This window comes from Hordeum vulgare, chromosome 5H (assembly GCF_904849725.1).
Source record: "Hordeum vulgare subsp. vulgare chromosome 5H, MorexV3_pseudomolecules_assembly, whole genome shotgun sequence".
NCBI lineage: Eukaryota > Viridiplantae > Streptophyta > Magnoliopsida > Poales > Poaceae > Hordeum > Hordeum vulgare.
The window spans coordinates 167,732,688-167,752,236 of record NC_058522.1 but is presented as its reverse complement, the minus strand read 5'-3'; the positions used below and the strand labels follow the sequence as shown (position 1 = coordinate 167,752,236).

General features: G+C 50.6%; 1 protein-coding gene across 6 annotated transcripts in view; it reads left to right on the top strand.

Moving 5' to 3' along the window:
- The first annotated feature begins 257 nt into the window (after positions 1-257).
- Positions 258-19,549, top strand: part of LOC123398920 — a 30,129-nt gene continuing 10,837 nt past the window's right edge. For all 6 annotated transcript variants that reach the window (XM_045093358.1, XM_045093359.1, XM_045093360.1 and 3 more), the window contains exons 1-4: positions 258-641; positions 736-815; positions 3,821-3,881; positions 6,628-6,685. In XM_045093358.1, coding sequence (XP_044949293.1) covers positions 285-641; positions 736-815; positions 3,821-3,881; positions 6,628-6,685 — 556 coding nt within the window. In that variant the 5' untranslated portion in view covers positions 258-284. The remainder of the gene's footprint in view (positions 642-735; positions 816-3,820; positions 3,882-6,627; positions 6,686-19,549) is intronic.

Here is a 19,549-nt window from a genome sequence, read left to right as displayed (position 1 = left end):
AAGCTGCGAGGGCGGGGCGGGCGGCAGGAACTTTTCCTCCCGCGCAACGAACTGTCGACTGCGGGTTGGAGCTCGGGTTCCCTCTCCAATCCTCACTTCTACGGGAAGGCAATCCCAGATCCAATTCGTAAATTTTCTTAAGGGTTTAGGGGTTCAGGGATTCTAGTCTACGCGTTTTTTTTTTCAATCCGTAAAAAAAATGATTACTAGACATGCTCGGTTAGAGTATCCAAACAGGCCAATAAATTAGCAAACCATCACGTGAGTGCTGGGCGTGGCGCGCCATGGCACCCGCCCTCCTCCCCCTCGTCCCTTCGCCTCCTTATCCAAAGCCACCACGGCTATGCCACAAACCAACCCCCGCGCGTCCGCTCTGCCGGTGCGACGCCACACGCCGCGAGTTCACTTCCTACACTGCCTCCGTTGCCGCCTCCGCCGCAGCCTCAATGAGCCCCGCCGCAGCTACTGCGGCAGATGAGGCGCTCCCTTCGGTGGCACAGTCACCGACGCCTCACCCCCCGAACGGAGGGGCTACCCCGTTGCTGGTCGGCATCGCAAACACGAGGTCGTGGTCGCAGTACTACGGCAGCGGCTTCTCCATCCGCGTGCCGCCGTCCTTCGACGACGTCTTGGAGCCCGAGGTGACCGGTCTCGTTTACTTTTCTCCCTACCCTGCTTCAGGTTTTCATAGCAATTTTGCGGCGAGCTCAAAATTTGTTTTCGACTGCATTTCAGGATTTCAGCGCCGCGATGACCTATTATGGCGACAAGGCCAAGGTCAGGGCGTACGCAGCTCGGTTCGCATCTCCAGATAGGTAGGTAAGTAAGAGCATCACTAGTGCCCTTAAATCCTTAAAATTGGATTTAAAATTAACCTTTTTTTACGGGTTGAAATGAGAAAAGGCAAATAATAGAACCCCTAAACCCCTAATTTTTTTTGAGGATTGGACCCCGGGTTGCCCTCCCAATCTCTAAGGCTCGTTTGGTTAAGGGGGATTGGGGAGGTTTTGAGAGGAAAATCCCTAGGAGGGCCGGAAACCCCACAGATCCTCGGGCGCCCATTTGGTAGGAGGGGTTTGCTTAGCCCAATCCCCCCGTTCCCCTTCAATCCCTTCCTATCCATGTGTTTCAAAACCCTCCTCGGGGTACTAGTGGAAGCAAAACCCCGGGGATTTGAGAGGATTGGGTGGAACAAAGGGATTCACCCAATCCCCTGAAATCCCTCCCTCTCAAAACCTCCCCAATCCCCCTTAACCAAACGAGGCCTAAAAGTGAGGATTGGAGAGGGGAACCACCCCCAGCCCGCACTCCTCCCGGTCAACGCACGGGAGAGAAACTTCCCCGCCGCCCGCCTCCTCGCTGCCGTCGGCCGCTGCGTGCCATGGAGGCCCCGCCCGCCTCCTCCCTCGCCCCGCCCGCCTCCTCGCTCCCTCCGCCCGTCGCCCCACCCCCGGCCTCGGCCTCGGCGACGCCCGCGCCGGCCCAACAGCCGGCCGTCCCGAGCTAGGTGTCGGTGGTGGCCGCCACCCACGTCGCTGTCAAGAGGCGGCGTGCTGGCCAGCACGTCGTCCACCCCCATCCCGCCCCGGCCGCCGCCTCCGTCGTCCCGCCCGCCACCTCCGTCGCCCCGCCGCAGCCGCCCGTCACCAAGGGCCGAAAGAAGAAGCCCTCCCTTGAGCCGAAGGGGCCAGCAGCCACCAAGGTCGCCGCTGGAGGGGCCAAGGTGAAGAGGACCACCTCCCGGAAGAAGCCGGCGCCCGCGCCTGCCCCAACCGTCGCCCCTCCGCCCGTCGTGCATGAGGTGCTCGACGGAATGCCCGCCCCACCGACGTCGGGGTTGCGGCAAAGACTAGAACCCTCAAACTCAACCCTTATAACGGAATATTTCGTTATAAGGGCTGTGTTTGAGGGTTCTAGTCTTTGCCCCTGTTTTTCAACCCTTAAAACTGCCCAAAAAATGCCAATTTCCGTTATAAGGGTTGTGTTTGAGGGTTCTAGTCTCTGCCTCTGTTTTTCAACCCTTAAAACTGCCAAAAAATGCCAATTTTCAACCCTTAAACTGGTTTGAGGATTTGAGGATTCGAGGGCTCTGCTAGTGATGCTCTAAGGCCCCTTTCGACTTACCAGCTATACAGACCTGATGTGTGAAATATCTATATTTTAATGTATTTTAATGATTAATCTCAGGAGTACATTAATAATTTTGGTTAGAAAATTAGGAAAGTAAAGGAACTATATATTATTTCCTTGGCTTTGCTGTGTGAAAGCTTAGATGTAGCTATGAAATATTGTTACGACACCACAAACACGAATTATGTTAAAGTTACCAATTTAATCGTTCGAGATTTTTGGCAGCAAGTTAAACTTAAGTATTTAATGATTTTTTTATCTCAAGTCGGTTGATTAATGGTGTTCACTTCCTTTAATTTGCTAGGCTCGTCCAAAAAAAAACTCTTATACCAATCTTTTTTTGGAAAAGGAGGAACGGAGCCCCCGGCCTCTGCATCAGTCGATGCATGCAGCCATATTATTAAATAAGTTGAAGAGTAAAGTCATAGATCCACAATGTGCTCACAAATTGAGCATAAAAGCTGTCGCGAAAGTAAATAAAAACTGCCACAGCCGGCGAAACCAAGAAATAGACTATAATGCCTATACACCTAGTTTATTATTAGCTCGCCATCCAAATCGGTTGAGGATAGCCCGTGCTACCGTCTTCCACCGGTTGCATCCAATAACCTTGAGCTTCTTGGAGTCCGCATGAGTGACGACCACGTACGGATCCAAGCGGTGGCTCTGTAGATAACCTGCAAAAAAATAGTGAAGTTCTTGCTATTAAAGATCATATCATTTCTAGTGTTCCATATAGCCCGAAATAGCGCACTTATTCCAATCCGGATATGATTCGCTATAGTTACGTCTACTCCATTGAGCCACGTCCCAAATAGCATATTAATGCTCGTTGGTGGATTGATGTTGAAGGCTATATGAACAGTGCGCCATAAAAGTTTTGCTAGTGGACAATCGATAAAGAGGTGTCTTATTATTTCATTTTGATCACAATAGCAACATGCAGAACTTCCTACCCATCTCCGTTTTATCAAATTATCTTTGGTTAGTACTACACCTTTGTGTACAAACCACATGAAAATTTTAATTATAAGCGGCATTTTAATCTTCCAAATATGTAATGATCTCAAAATAGGCCCAGAGTCAATTAGATCCATGTACATCGACTTCACTGAAAAAGTACCATTCGTGGCTAACTTTCAGTGAATATGATCTGAATGGTCAGAGAGTTGAACATCCATCAATCGTCTGACCAAGTCGAGCCAGGAATTCCATCGTTCTCCCACTAGAGATCCTCTGAATTGGATATTAAGCGGTACTGACTGTAATACTGTGACAACATAATCTTCCTTACGTTGTACAATATTGTAAAGCTAGACTGTAATACTCTTATACCAATCTAGAGTTTCTTTTAAATAATTGATTTAATATGTAGGAATAGAGGAAGCGATGAACCAATAGTTATATGCACATGCTTTCTTCACTTACTCTTTTGACTTCAATGAGTTGTCCACACCACATGCATGAGATGACATGATGCAGTCAATGAGTAGCGCCATCTCTAACTAACTCTTTACACAACATGCATGAGATGATATATTGATAATGATATATTGATGATGTCGCACGCATGCATGTGGTGTGCTTGCACGGTTGAGAGAAAATAGGCAGTGGGTTGCAACTATCTAGGAATAGAGGATTACATTTGAATATGCCTAATGCAAAGAACCTTCTTCCTGTTTTTATATAGGTCAGAACTTGTAAGTGTGGTAATCAAGCCATCCAATCAGCTCAAGATCACATTCCTAGAGGTATGTTATGGAACTTGCCATTTTTCATAACTATTTTTACTTAAGGGCATTGCTAACCACATCTGGGGTGCACGTGACCAGCCCGTGCAGTTTCGAAAAATACATATATAGATCTTTCAGAAAAAAACAGATCTTGCGCTGCTTCCATCTCCAAACTAGAAGGCCCCACCTGCACCTGTCAACCTGCTTCCTTGCCCCGCCGCAGCGGCGTCCCAGTTTCCTGCGATGTCCTGGAAAGCTCTTGCCCGTCGTAGGTGACGCTGTGGCCAGCTGCAACGGCCCCGCCTTGAGCTTGACCAATTGTCTAATTTGAGCGGTGGTCAAAACTAAAAGGCCACCGCCCGCACCTGTCATTTTGCTTCCTCACCTTCGCCGGCGACGCTACCGCGTCCCCGTCTCCAACTCGGGCGTTGTTCTTCTCCACGGTAGAAATCGACTGAACTGAAGGATAAAATAGGACGTAAAATATCTAAAAGAAAAAATGCACATGAAAAAGGCCACCAAAATACACATGCAATTCTCTTGTATAAAATATCTAAAAGAAAAAATACACATGCAATTCTCTTGTATGCAATATATCATCCTCCCCTTTGTGCATTTAATTTCCACCAGGCCTTGTGCGTAGTCCATCAATTGGTCGCTGCCGCGAGAGGTGTTTTGCTTAACATTGGGGTTGTTTTGTGTTGAGCAGAGGCGGGGCATACCGAGTCGATGGCTCTTGTGGATGTGTCTTGCACAACATCGTTCACATCCCGGTCTAGGATGACCACTTAGTGGAATGGGCCTGGGCTTCCTTGGGACAGTAAAATATGGGGATCCATTCAACACCCCCCTGAAGAGGGGTGATATATATATATATCATTCTTACCTTGTCACACACCAGATTACATACTTTAGTTTCCAATCCTTGTCAAGCAGTCTGCAGTCTGTTGCCCTGAACTCACATGCTCTATCTTGATGATCCCAACATGTAACTTTTATTTGATGAAGAATCTATCTATTTCCACATGCATAGTTCTGTCATGCTGCACTGAAACTATGTTGATTGCTGGTTTGTTATCACACCACACATTCAAACAACTAGTCTTCAATATCTTCAATTCTTCTAGTAATAAATTTCTTGTCCACAACATTTCACTTAGCTCTTGAGCCATAGTGCTATATTCGGCCTCGACAGTTTACCTGTACACAACAACTTGTTTCTTACTTCTCCATGATACTAAGTTCCCACCAACAAAGACACAAAATCATGAGGTTGATCTACGATCATCCAGGCAGCTTGCCCACAATACCCATCCACCACGAGATGCTTGTTACTCTCAAATAAGAGTCTCCTTCCTGGTGTCCCTTTCAAGTACCTTGGAATTCTATATACCGCTTCAAGATGATCACTCCTAGGTTCATGCATGTATCTTCTTACCACACTTACTACAAAGGTAATGTTAGTGTGTGTATGACATACGTACAACAGCAATATCTCTCCTTATCCACTTCCTCTCTAGACTGGGTTGTCACTTCGCGGTTTTGCCCAATTGGGGTTGAGGCCGTCCGACATCCTAGCATCCCTACATCACTTAGGAGATCCAAAGTATACTTCCTCTGAGATAGCGCAATCCCTTGTCAGATCTGGCCACTTCTATGTCCAGGAAGTATTGACTTGGCGCAAATCTTTGACTTCCTTTGAGATAGTTAAGGGACCCTACATTGGTGGCAACCTCGCCGATGGTGGAGTGGCGGCGCTCGGTGTGAGGTGGCAGTCATGGCGCTGCCGACGGTGACGGGCAGCGCTGGTGGTTGGGCGTCACGATATCAGTTGGAGATGGGCGTTGGCCGGCATGGGAATCTTGAGAGTCGAGGCGGTCAGTGGTAGGTTCCTAAGGCGTTGTGGCAGGTGATCTTGGGTGGGGGAGTTGTTGTACCGCAGATTGCTAAGATCGCTTCAGGGCTCCTTCTGGGTCCCTCCGTCCCTGCTGATCGTCGGAGTTGAGTAAGAAAGGATCCACATTTTGCCTGGTGGTCATCGGCTAGGCACTTTAGTTAGTTCCAACGATTCGCACTCCATTGCCGAGCTCCGTACCCTCTCGACGCCAAGAGTAGGAAGCGGGAGAGTGGTCTGGGCTCTCGGCCAGAGGTTCTTCGCCTGAAGTGCCGAAGTCGATCTCTTCTTTTGCAATTATATCGTTGATGAAAAATCCCTCTTTGTCGAGGTTGTGTTGGATGAGACCATCGGCTCGAGTTTCATGGACATGATTTCAATTGGAAAGGGTGTTGGAAGAGAGGGAAGATATCCGTTGGGGACCCATGGAGGGTGCCAAATGTCGATGAATAATATTATCATGGAAGATTATAGAGAGAGGGATAGCTCGTCATCGGTGATGGTGACACAATCATTTTACATAGGTTCAGGCACTCGGATGGGAAAAAGCCCTACGCCCTTCCTACCTATCTTTATTTATTAGTAACGTGAGAATTACGATGGAGTTTTCCTATCTACTGAGCTATAAGTTACATGTATCTGCTCCCGCTTGATCCCGTTATTCTGTAGGCATATAGTCATAGCATTTTGTATGCACACATATGAAACAAATAGTGGGTTAAAAAGCTTTTATGAACATATGCTAACTGTGTTACTATTGATTATGCTATTGTATATCACTATATCCTTATTACTTAGAAGGCTTGTGCTTTTATCAGATATTACGAAAATAGAAAATCCTCATGTTCTTACGCAGATATTTGTTCACAGGCCAAAGATATAACGGAGTTGGGCACTCTAAAGGAGGCATCCAAGTTATTTGTACCTGGTGATTTCTATCATCTTAGCTTGAAAGTCGTAGCACCTTTTTAATGTGCTTTTAAATGAAAGTTGCCCTGGAATGCATACAACTTTCAAATATCAGACAGGGTATGAAAAAAAACTTAGTAGACAAAAGAACTACTTAATGCTAGCCTTAGCTTTCTGTGGGATGTCACTCTAAATATGTTGATTGTTGGTCTGATCAACATATCATGTTTACTACTGAAATTGATGTATTGCCATAATCATATTGGTGTGTTGTAAAGTTGTTGCTTAGTGTGCAGCAAAGTTCAAAGTAAATAGCAAACATAGCTAACTGCTTTTGATGAGTTGTGCAATGTGGTTGCATTTTTATTTTGCCTTATGTTTGACATTTTATAATTGTGTAACTCTGCAGTGCAATAGTTTGTTGGTTGGTCCAGATCGACGCCTCTCTAGTAACAGGACGCCCTAGCTGTAGATCACTGACATTAACACCCTTTGTTGGTTGGTCCAAATCGACGCCCCAACTGACACCTTGTTTCAGTTGATACCTGTGACCTTCCAATCTACTGTTCCCCACCATGACACTGCTGCCGTAGTCCTCCAGCTCTTCTCTTAGGACCATGATAGCCCATTAGCATTATCAGCCACAGGAGCCATCAGAGCAGGGGACGGGGGCGACAGTGCTGAGAGCAGCGACCGTGGCACTGCGGGCAGGGGGCGGGAGCCATGCGATGATGGTGATGTGACCAAGCCCGCCATTAGCTTTGATCGGCGACGATGTGTGATGTAGCCGAAGGCGGTAGGCACCGACGACCCGGTGCTGCAACCAGTGGTGGGGCGAGCTGGCACCAATCGTGTCGAGAGTTGCAACCAGTGACGCAAGAAGCTACGACGTGGAGTGCGGCGGAGCCGAGAATGCTACGCCCAGTGGCGAAGGGAGCTGGAACCAGCTGCGGGAGTTACTGGAAGCTACATCGGCGAAGGGCACACGATGCTGCAACAGTGGGAGGTTGTGTTGGTTCTGGCGGCGGAAGATGCTGAGACTGGGGCGCCGGTGAGCTACGGCGGCAGCCGCGCTCATGTTGCGAACAACGTCGTGCCGAGCTGTGACTGATGACAGGAGGTGGTGGTGCTATACAAGCACAAAACCGTGCTGCTGTGACGGTGCTATAAGGCGGCGATGGTGAGCTGCGACTGATGAGCCGAGTTGCTGCAAACAAGACAAACAATGTTACAACCGAGTCGTGCTGCTAGGACGATGGTGCAAGGCAGCGACGGTGAGCTACACCTAACTGAATGCCTGGGCGAGGGGCCGGTGCTCGTGTGAGTGGATTGGGGGAAGAAACGATATGAAGGCGGGTTCGAACGGGTGGTGGCTGCCTGATGGAACATGCTGGGAGGCGATGGATCTGGGCTAGGATCAGATGACGGCGCCTATCATCTTCCTATTATATACTGGTATCATTCATATCAAATGCATGATACAAATGTATGATCCTTCCGACTATGAGCAGCCTTAGTAGTTGCCCTTTTCCTTATCCTTTCACAGGATTCCTAAATCCATCGATCAAATTATCTCTTATTCGTGGGACTTGGCTGTGTTGGCGGAGATTGAAGTCCTCTTTAGATTCGACGTGTACCGCTTCCGAAGGCTGGTTGTACATACATAGAATAATAACCGGGATAGCTGCACAATCTTGTCTTTACATGGAGAAATAGCAGATCGCTTCTCCCCTCTAGATTTGATCCATGTAATTAATCTGCTTTACAATGGTTCCATGCGGTGCCCTCCTGGTTGATTAGTGTTAGGCCTCACATCTGAAGTAGTCAAAAATCAGTCAGATCTCTAGTGCCGTGCCCGGGCTGTGTTAGGCCTTGTTGGATAAATTAGCAACTGACATTCACAGGGACCAAAGGCCAGTACATATACATGTGGTGAAAGTGCAAGAAACCCCTTATACAATTGGGATATACATACAAGGGATTATACACATCTAACATCCCTTCAAACTCATGGTGGGTGAACAACACTGAGTTTGGAGAGAAAGAACCCATGCTGTGCTCGAGTCTGTGCCTTCGTGAAGAAGTCCGTCAATTGTAACTCAGATGCACATAGTGAAGAACAAGAGTCTGATCCTGCATAGCAGCACGCACAAAGTGGGCATCCACACCGATGTGCTTGGTGAGCTCATGCTTCACCGGGTCTCGCGCGATAATGAGAGCACCTGTGCTGTCTGATAGTAAGGGAGTCGATGTATTGACAGACACACCAAAGTTCTCAAGTAACCATCGTAACCAGATCACCTCAGCCGTTAGCATAGCCGTCGCACGCCACTCAGCCTCGGTACTCGAGCGAGAAACTGCAGTCTGTTTCTTGGTCTTCCAGGCAATGAGAGAGCTATCAAGAAAGACATAGTAAGCAGATAGCGAGCGGCGATCAGAGGGTTCACTAGCCCACGTAGCATCAGAGTAGGCCTGGAGCTCGAGTGAGTTGGAGCGGGGAGAGAAAAGGCGATGAGAGATCGTGCCACGAAGATATCGTAGAACACGGAGGAGGTGACTATAGTGGGCAGAAGCGGGGGCTGTAACAAACTAACTGAGAATGTGCGTAACAAGATAGACAAGGCTCCCAATGAGGTGGCGATAGCGAGTGGGATTAGGAAGAGGATCACCGTCAGAAGCACAGAGCTGAACGTTGAGCTCCATAGGAGTCACAACAGTGCGCTCATCACCGAGAGCGGAGCGAGCAAGAAGATCCTGAATATATTTTTCCTGGGAGATGAAGAAGCCATCATGGGTCAAAGAAATCTCAATCCCAAGAAAATAACGAAGGGGACTGTTAGACTTTGTATAGGTAGCTTATCTGTATATTCCATACCGTATTGGTATAGGACTCTTTGTACATCTTTGCATATATATATATGACAGGCCACCCCATAGAGGGTTGAGCAAGTTCCCCAAAACCTAAGTCTAATATGGTATCAGCCTAACCTAGGTCCTACGCCGCTGCTCCCGCCGTCGCGTGTACCCTCACGCCCTCGTCGCGAATGCATCTACCCTACGCCGCCGCTCCCTCCGTCGCGTTTACTCTCCAGCCCGCGTCGTCGTCGCGATCGCATCTCACACCAGGTCATGACCCCGCTCCCGCCGTCGCGCCCAGGGCCGTCGTCGCGATTGCCCCGGCCACCATGCCTGCTTCCGCATCGGGTGCTGCTAGCTGGGGTTCGATTCCCGCGTCGCTAGCCACCCTGCTCGATCTACCGCCCCGCTCCCTTGCGCCGTCGATCCCAAACTTCTTCGGCACAACTGCTGTTGGCTCGATGTACTCGGCCCCAATACCGCCGTCCTCAGTAGCTGCTACACCCGCGACGCTGGTTGCCACCACGCTCGCGGTGACGACCGCAGCGACCAACAGCTCCTCCCAGGCGCTCACCTACGACTCGGTGGCCTCGGCCGTGGCTGATATTCAGCCTGCAGCCGTCGCCCCTGTCGCTGCTCCGTCGCCTGCTGTGCCAGCCGCCGAGGTCGTCGCACCCTTCGGGCCTTTCCACTTTGACAATCTCATCACCATCAGCCTCACGCCGGACAACTACCTGTTCTGGCGCGCCAAGGTCCTACCGCTGCTCCGCAGCCGCTCTCTCCTTGGATATGTTGATGGTTCTCTGCCGTGTCCTTCATAGATCATCGCTACCATCCACGGTCCGACTCTCAACCCGGAACACCGTGTGTGGGTACAACAGGACCAGGCGATCCTCTCCGCCATCCAGGGTTCCCTGGGCGACGGGGTCGCCGCCTTTGTCTCTTCGCGGCCACGTCTACGGATGCATGGACGACCCTGGAGCACGCCTTTGCTCAGGTCTCGACGTCCCGCTCGATGGCTCTCCGTAGTCAGCTTGGTGATCTCAAAAAGCTTGACTCTTCCGCCACGACCTACTTCAACAAAATCAAGGTCCTGGCGGACACATTGAGTTCTATTGGTAAGCCGCTGAGCGACGAGGAGTTCGTCGGCTATGTCATCAAGGGTCTCGACGCTGAGTATGACAATCTCGCCGAGGCTGTTCACAATGCCAAGCCACCGCTGCCTCCTCACGAGCTCTACTCGCGCCTTCTCTTCACTGAGCAGCGTGTTGAGGCTTGACGCTCCTCTGCCACCATAGCTGAGCAGCCGGCGGCCTACTGGGCCTCCCGTGGCCAACGCCACTCCGCGCCTCCGCCTGCTGCCAGGGCCGCTCCACCCCTTGCACCCACCTCGGGTGGGGCTCCCAACACTCGTGTGTGTCAGCTGTGTGGTCGTGAGAGGCATGTCGCCTCTAAGTGCCACCGCCGGTTTCAGCAGAGCTTCCTCGGCATCGGCAATGACGGCAAGGGCAATGAGCGTCAGTTTGCCATGGCTGACTTCAGTCCCCCTGCTGCCCAGCCGCCCATGTTGCCACCAAGGGCAACGATCAACGTGTCGAGTAGGGGCACACGCCGTCCTACCCTGTTGATCCTGCGTGGTACATGGACACCGGCGCCACGGATCACATGGCGACTGAGCTAAACAAGCTCACCACCTACCAGCCCTACTACGGGTCCGACAAGGTTCACACCGCCAATGGTGCAGGTATGCCCATCTCTCATATTGGCCAAGCATCTCTTTTAACTAGTCATCCCTCTAGGCAGCTCCACCTTCATAATGTTTTACGGGTACCCTCGGCAACTTGTAACCTTTTATCTGTTCCTAAGCTCAATCTTGATAATAATGTCTTATGTGAGTTTCACCCTTTTGACCTTTTTGTCAAGGATCGAGCAACTCGGGTCGTCCTGCTTAGTGGCCGCTTGAGCCAAGGCTTGTATCGTTTGGAGGATCCATACGCCCCGTGCGTCTTCATCGGTGTACGTGTGTCACCTTCACTGTGGCACTCTCGCCTTGGTCACCCTGCCACCCCCATTGTTTGTCATATCTTTCGTCGTCACGAGCTGCCGTCAGAGTCTAGCAATAAAGAGATGTCCGTGTGTGATGCCTGTCAACAAGGCAAGAGTCACCAACTTCCTTTTGTTTCTTCCACTAGGGAAGTAACGAGTCCTCTTGAACTTGTGTTTTCTGATGTATGGGGTCCAACACAAACTTCGGTTAGTGGTCACAACTTCTATGTTAGTTTTGTTGATGCCTACAGTTGCTTTACATGGCTTTATCTTCTTAAGCGCAAGTCTGATGTGTTTGATATATTCCTTCAGATGCATGTTGAATGTCTTCTCAAGCATAAAATTATTCATGTTCAGTCAGATTGGGGGGGGGGGTGAATATCTCGCAACCTCAACACCTTCTTTAATAAGCTTGGGATCTCTCATCGTTTATCATGTCCACATACACATCAACAAAATGGTTCCGTTGAGCGGAAACATCGCCACGTCGTTGAGACTGGCCTCACACTCCTTGCACATGCTTCGGTACCTTTTCGCTTTTGGAGTGATGCATTTGCTACTGCATGTTTTCTTATTAATCGATTACCTACGCGTCTCCTTAATATGAAAACTCCTATTGAGCTTCTCTTAAACGAAACCCCTGACTATACCCTTCTTAAGGTGTTCGGGTGTGCATGTTGGTCTCATCTTCGTCCCTATAATACTCGAAAACTTGAGTTCCGTTCTAAAAAATGTGTGTTTCTAGAGTATAGTTCTCTCCATAAAGGCTATAAGTGTCTCCATGTGCCCACAAATAGTGTGTACATCTCTCGTGATGTTGTCTTTGATGAGAATGTCTTCCCCTTTTTCAGCCATGCCACAATCATCCGACACACCTCCCTCCATGCATTCATCTCCTGTTATGCCTGGCCAATTTGAAGATGTTGCATACTCGCCCTTGTTGTTGCCTAACCATGGTGCAGGTACTGGACGTGGTGCTCGCTTGGAGCTTCTCCCGGATGACACTCCTGTGTTGTCCCCGGAGCATGCACCGGCTCCTGCTATTGACTCCGCCCCTGGCGACATGTCAAGGCGGGACATGATGACGGCCGCTCCTGAGAGGCCCGTGACACCGCCTCCTTGCCCGGAATCGCCTCCATCATCACCACCGTCGCCTGTGCAGGCTACACCGTTGCTTCCTATGCCTGGGTTGGCTGTGCTCAGTCCAGCGACACACATGTCGCCTGAGCCACCGTCGCCTGGCCCTCCACCATCGCCGGATTCTTCTTCACCTGCACCTGCGCCGCCTGCTTCGGCTGTTGTGTCTGCTCCTGTGCTCGCTGCTCCGCAGCGTCCGCATACACGCAGCCACAGTGGTATCATCCGTCCCAAGACGCACACTGACGGCACTGTTGCATATCTTGCTGCTTGCATGGCTCATGTTGTCGCTGATCCTACTGCCGAACCACGGAGTTATCAGGCTGCTATGAGTATCCCACACTGGAGGGCTGCTATGGAACAAGAATATCGTGCTCTTCTCCAGAATGAGACCTGGACACTTGTTCCTCCTCCACCTCGTGTCAACATCATCGATTCGAAATGGGTATTCAAGGTGAAGAAACATGCCGATGGTTCTATTGAGCGCTACAAAGCACGTCTTGTGGCAAAGGGCTTCAAACAACGTCATGGTCTGGATTATGAGGATACTTTCAGCCCCGTTGTTAAGCCCACTACTATTCGGCTTCTCCTGTCTCTAGCAGTCTCTTGTGGATGGTCGCTTCGTCAACTTGATGTGCAGAATGCTTTTCTTCATGGGCTGCTTGACGAAGAGGTCTGCATGCGACAGCCACCAGGATTTGTCGATCACACTCAGCCGCATTATCTCTGCCGTCTGACGAAGGCGCTCTATGGGTTGAAACAGGCGCCTCGTGCTTGGCATGCTCGCCTGGCTTCAGCTCTCCACACTCATGGTTTCGTTCCTTTGACAGCTGACACTTTTCTGTTCTTGTTTCAGCGCCCGGATGTGACTGTGTATCTGCTTGTGTACGTGGATGATATCATCCTGGTCAGCTCTTCTACAGCGGCGGCTGATGCGCTTGTGGCTGCCCTACGTAGAGACTTTGCAGTCAGGGATTTGGGACAGCTTCATTTCTTCCTGGGTATTGAGGTTGCTCATCGGTCTAATGGCAGCCTTGCTCTCACTCAGAAGAAGTACTCTCTTGATCTTTTACTACGTGCTGGTATGCTTAAGTGCAAGGTCTCTCCTACACCGATGTCCTCCACTGACAAGCTCTCGGCTCTTGATGGTACTCTTCTCTCTCCTGAGGATGCGACTGAGTATCGAAGTCTTGTTGGTGGTTTGCAGTACCTAACGATCACACGTCCTGATCTCTCATTTGCGGTGAACAGAGTATGTCAGTATCTTCATGCTCCAACTGATGTGCACTGGTTTGCTGTGAAGCGCATCCTGCGGTATGTGGGTCTCACCATCTCCTATGGACTTCATCTACGTCCCAGTCCCTCTAGAGTTCTTTCTGCATTCTCAGATGCTGATATTGGGCTGGTTGTCCTGATGACCGACGATCTACGCGGGGGGGGGGGGGGGGGGGTATGCTGTGAAGCCACTGTTTCCCGTTGCAGCACAGAAGCAGAGTATAAAGCAGTTGCCAATGCAACTGCTGAGCTTATATGGATTGAGTCACTACTCAGAGAGCTGGGGGTCTCTCAACCACATCCTCCGGTCTTATGATGCGATAATATTGGTGCTATGTTCCTATCGACAAACCCGGTGTTGCATGCACGAACCAAACAGATTGAGTTTGACTATCATTTTGTGAGGGAACGTGTTGCACAGAAGCTACTACAAATCAGGTTTATCTCTTCCAAAGATCAACTTGCAGACATCTTCACCAAGCCTCTACCTTCTCCCATGTTTGAGGTGTGCAGGCGCAATCTCAACCTCCTCGATGCTTCAGGAGTGAGTTGAGATTGAGGGAGGGTGTTAGACTTTGTATAGGTAGCTTATCTGTATATTCCATACCGTATCGGTATAGGACTCTTTGTACATCTTTGCATATGTATATATATGCATATATATGTATATATATATATATATATATGACAGGCCACCCCATAGAGGGTTGAGCAAGTTCCCCAAAACCTAAGTCTAATAGGGACCAAGATCAGACATGAGGAACTGGTCGCGAAGGCGGGCCTTAACAAAGGCAATGTAGTCGGGGTCATCACCAGTGATGATCATGTCATCAACATAGATAAGGAGAAGAGTCCGACCACGAGGAGACGTGTGAACAAACAGCGCGGGGTCATGATCACTGGGAGAGAAGCCCGCGGTAGTCACCACAGAGGCGAAACGCTCAAACCAGGCGCGAGGGGCCTGTTTTAGACCATAGAGGGAGCGTCGAAGGCGGCAGACCATACCATCAGGAGCATGGTACCCCGGTGGTGGCTGCATATAAACCTCCTCGAGTAACTCACCATTGAGAAAAGCGTTCTGGACGTCAAGTTGAGACACAGACCAATGACGAACAGAAGCCACAACAACGAGAGTGCGGACAGTGGTCATGTGGGCTACAGGAGCAAATGTCTCATTATAATTGCGTCCTTGCTCCTGCTGAAAACCACGAGCCACAAGACGAGCTTCGTAGCTCTCAAGAGAACCATTGGAGCGAGTCTTAATCTTATAGACCCACTTGCAGGTGATGGGACGAACACCGGAAGGGAGGGAAACCAGATCCCAGGTGCAATTGCGGCAAGCTCCTCGGCCACCGCAAGCTGCCATTTAGGCTGAGTCATGGCAGCCCGATAAGAAGTGGGCTCAGCTACAACAGAGAGACCATAATGGTCAGGAGAATATCGGTCAGGTTAGGGGGGGGGGGGGTTGAGGCCGAGCGCGAAGGTTATGAGCCGGGGGAGGCGTGAAGAGAGGCGCTCCGGAAGTGGAGGGCGCATCAGTAGGATCATCTTCACTACGAGGGCGGCGAGTGTAGTGGAGAGGAAAAGGAGAGACGGATGATGAGGGTGGGGAGGAGGATGGAGTAGAAGGAGATACAGATGCTGAGGGTGGGGAGAAGGACTGAGGGGAAGGTGACGTCTGTGGTGGATGAGGAAGAGGAAGATGTGCCGGAGGAAGGGGGGAGACAGGAGGCACATAGGAGGGTGTATCGGGAAGAAGAAGAAAAGAAATATCGTCCACAAAAAAGCTCGAGGAGGAAGGGCGGGGGTAGTAAGAACGAGACTCATCAAAAGTCACATCACGCGAAATGCGCAACCGACGACCAACAGGATCCCAACAGTGATAGCCCTTGTGCTCATCACCGTAGCCAAGAAAAACACACTCGACAGACTGAGCAATCAATTTGGTGCGTTCTCGCGGGGCAAGAAGAACATAGCATACACACCCAAACATACGGAGAGCTGAGTAGTCAGGAGAACGACCAGTGAGACACTCCATAGGAATGCCACCCTGCAATGCAGTCGATGGCTGAATGTTGATGAGACAGGTGGATGCGGAGACGGCCTCAGCCCAAAAATGGGGTGGAAGGGAAGCAACGATCATCAACGCACGGGCCGTCTCAAGTAGATGACGGTGCTTGCGTTCCGCAGCGCCATTCTGAGCGTGGGCACCAGGACATGAGAACTGGGCAAGAGTACCCTATTCCGCGAGAAAGGCACGCAACATCTGGGAGATATACTCTCTAGCGGAGTCAGCACGAAAAGTACGAATAGGCGTGGAAAACTGGGTGTGAACTATGGCATCAAATCATTTGTATGTAGAGAGAACTTCGCTACGAGATTTAATAAAGTATAGCCAAGTGTAGCGAGAGAAATCAATAATAAACAGAACATGATAGCGATGGCCACCTTTCGAATCAAAGGGAGCTGGACCCCACACATCAGAATGAACTAAGTCAAAAGGACGCTGAGATACCGACTCACTAGTAGGATAAGGTAATTGAGTCTGTTTGCCAAGTCTACAACCATTACAATGTGAAGATACATCTCTAGAGACAGACCCTAAGACACCCTGACGCAGCAACGACAACAAGCGGGAACCACATAGGTGACCAAGTCGATGATGCCACTGCTGTAAGGTCGCAGAAGAGGAGGCAGCAAGTGCATGAGAACTGGCAGACGTGGTGGCAGCGGAAGGAACATGAAGCCAGTTAACCTCCCAAAGACCCTCCGACTTATAGCGCCGAGGGCCAGCACCAACCAGAGCCTTGGTGCGAAGATCCTGAATAGAGCAAGAGTCGGTATCAAGAATTACACGACAACCAAAATCAGTAAGTTGGGCAGCGGAGAAGAGATTCATGGTAAGACGGGGAACATGAGAAACGTTAGGAACAGAAAAAGACGGAGTAGAAAGGGTGCCACAACTAACAACAGGAAGGGGTGTGCCATCGGTAGTGAGAATGTTAACAGGTGAATCAAGAGGTTGAAGAGAAGACAACGCGGAAGAATCATAAGACATATGAAAAGAAGCTCCAGAATCTAGAACCCACGAAGATGTACTTGACTGTGTAGGTGCCGATGGTGATGAAGGGGTGGGAGCGGTCACAACGGCAGTGGAACCCGTTGATGAAGAGCCAGAGGAAGCCAGGAGGCGCTTGAGCCGTATAATGTCCTGATCAGTGAGTGACGGAGTCGAGGAAGATGCAGGAGTCCCACTGAAGGAAGAATGCCTCTCTGGTCTCGTTGTTTCTGGCGACAATCAGTCTCTGGGTGACCTGGCCTGGAGCAGTAGCCACGGAATGTATCACGGCGCGATCGGCCCTTCTCAGCATACGGAGGGCGACCCACCCCCTGCGGGTGTGGGCAGGAGCGGCGGTGCAGTGGGACGAGCAGATGGCACAGGAGCTCGAACAACCAACACAGAAGGAACCGCAAGCAACCTAGCAGAACGAAGGCGGGTCTCCTCAGCACGACGCTCAACAAGTACCTCTGTGATAGGAACACGACAACGAGCAAGCAAGTGAGCACGCCGAGGCTCAAACTCGGAGCGGAGGCGAGCAAAGAACTCATGGACACGCTGAAACTCCAAGTCGGACCGCATAGTCTGGCAACAACGACAAGCTCCACAAATAGCTGTCCGAAGAGCGTCAAGCTGGCCCCAGATGGCGAAACTTTGTGTGTAGAACTCATCAACAGAAGAGTCACCTTGCTGAAGAGCGTGCTCCTGACGCACCACAGATAAGTAGAGAGCATCATCAGAGGTCTGATAGCGCTGACAGAGATAGGACCACATTGCTGCAATAGCGCCGAGACCCATGAACTCCGAGGCAAATTGAGGGAGGACACTCGCAGTGAGAACAACAACAGCCCGAGCATCATCGTTGCACCGCTGAGTATAAGCAAACAGATCATCTCGGTAGACAGAAAGAGCATTTGAATAAGCTGATACCTGTTGATCATAAGCATCGACCGCAGCATCGCCGAGAGCCTTGGTTGCATCCCGATCAGCTTGGGAAGCATCAACAGCCAGAACAGGCGGCATAGACGGGGCAGGAGCCACAGGAGCAACAGGGCATGGCGGACAGGGGAGCTCACCAGAGAGAACGCCCCACAACAGAAGACCGCGCATGTGGATACACATGAAGCCCACAAATTCAGCATAGTTGGTGCCGTCGAAGACCACCGAGCACCGAGGAACAACGACATAGCTTGAAGAAGACATGCTGATATCTCTCTCTTTTTTTTCCCCATAGAGTCAACCCAGACCGATCCCGATCTGGATCAGCCCGACGGAGAGCGGTAGGGTGACGACGGCTACCAGGCGAGCGCCAGATGCAGCAGCCTCGGTCGGACGAGGGCTGGCCGACGTCGAGGCTGGGCAGGGGGCGGCCGACCTGCGGAGCCAGGGGCGGGCGGGCAGCAGCCGTGGCCGGACGAGGGCAGGAGGCGGCCGGCCGACAACGAAGCCGGGCGAGTCCGACCCGAGTGGAGAGCGGCAGGGCCAGCCGGCGATTGATTCGGGCGAGGCCGAGCTGGAGGCGGTCCGGTGGAGGCCGAGCGGGAGACGGCCTGCCGGTGTTGGATCCCGGGGAGGCCGAGCTGGAGAAGGCGGCAAGCAGCAGCGGCTGCGACGGGGGAGGGGCGGCCGACGGCGAGCGAGGCTGGGCAGGGGGCGGCAGGAGCTAGGAATGGCGGCTAGCAGCAGCGGCTGCGACGGGGGAGGTAGAGCGCGCACGGAGCTGCAGCGTGCGGGAGTGACAACCAGGCATCTGATACCATGTTGGATAAATGAGCAACTGGCATTCACAGGGACCAAAGGACATATACATGTGGTGAAAGTGCAAGAAACCCCTTATACAATGAGGATATACATACAAGGGACTATACACATCTAACAGGCCTCACATAACTTAGGAGCTTTATGGGCTTGACAGGATACTACATGATAATTTCAGAATCATGGAATTCTTTGTTGCCCCCTATTTGACTCTCTGAAAAAGAAATCTTTCAGCTGGATTAAAGCTCAAGTCAAGGGCTTTTAAAAATTGAAGCACAAACTCACACATGGACCTGTCCTAGCATTACCCAACCTTTTGTCCTGGAAGCAGATGCTATTGGATATGGGACAGGAGCAGTACTCATGCAAGAGGGATACCCATCAAGGACAACCTCCTCAAAGCGCAATGATGAAGCACTTTGCCGACAAGAGAAGAAAAGAGAATTCTATGTTGGAGATATGGTCTACTTAAAGATCCAACATTAGAGAGACACTTCTCTCGGTATTCAAAGAAATCTGAAGCTGCATTATGAGTTCTATGTAGTTCTATGCCCACTTCATAGAAACTGTTACTCCCTGACAATTGCAAGTTACACTCAACATTCCATGTCAGTCTACTAAGGCAACATATTGGACCTGATGTGATTCCCACTCCCCACCTTCCTCTATTGGATGATCATGGCCACACTTAACGGCAAGCTTATACCCAGACCTCAAGGTGCTATCAGTGTTTATCCATAAGGTTTTCCTCTT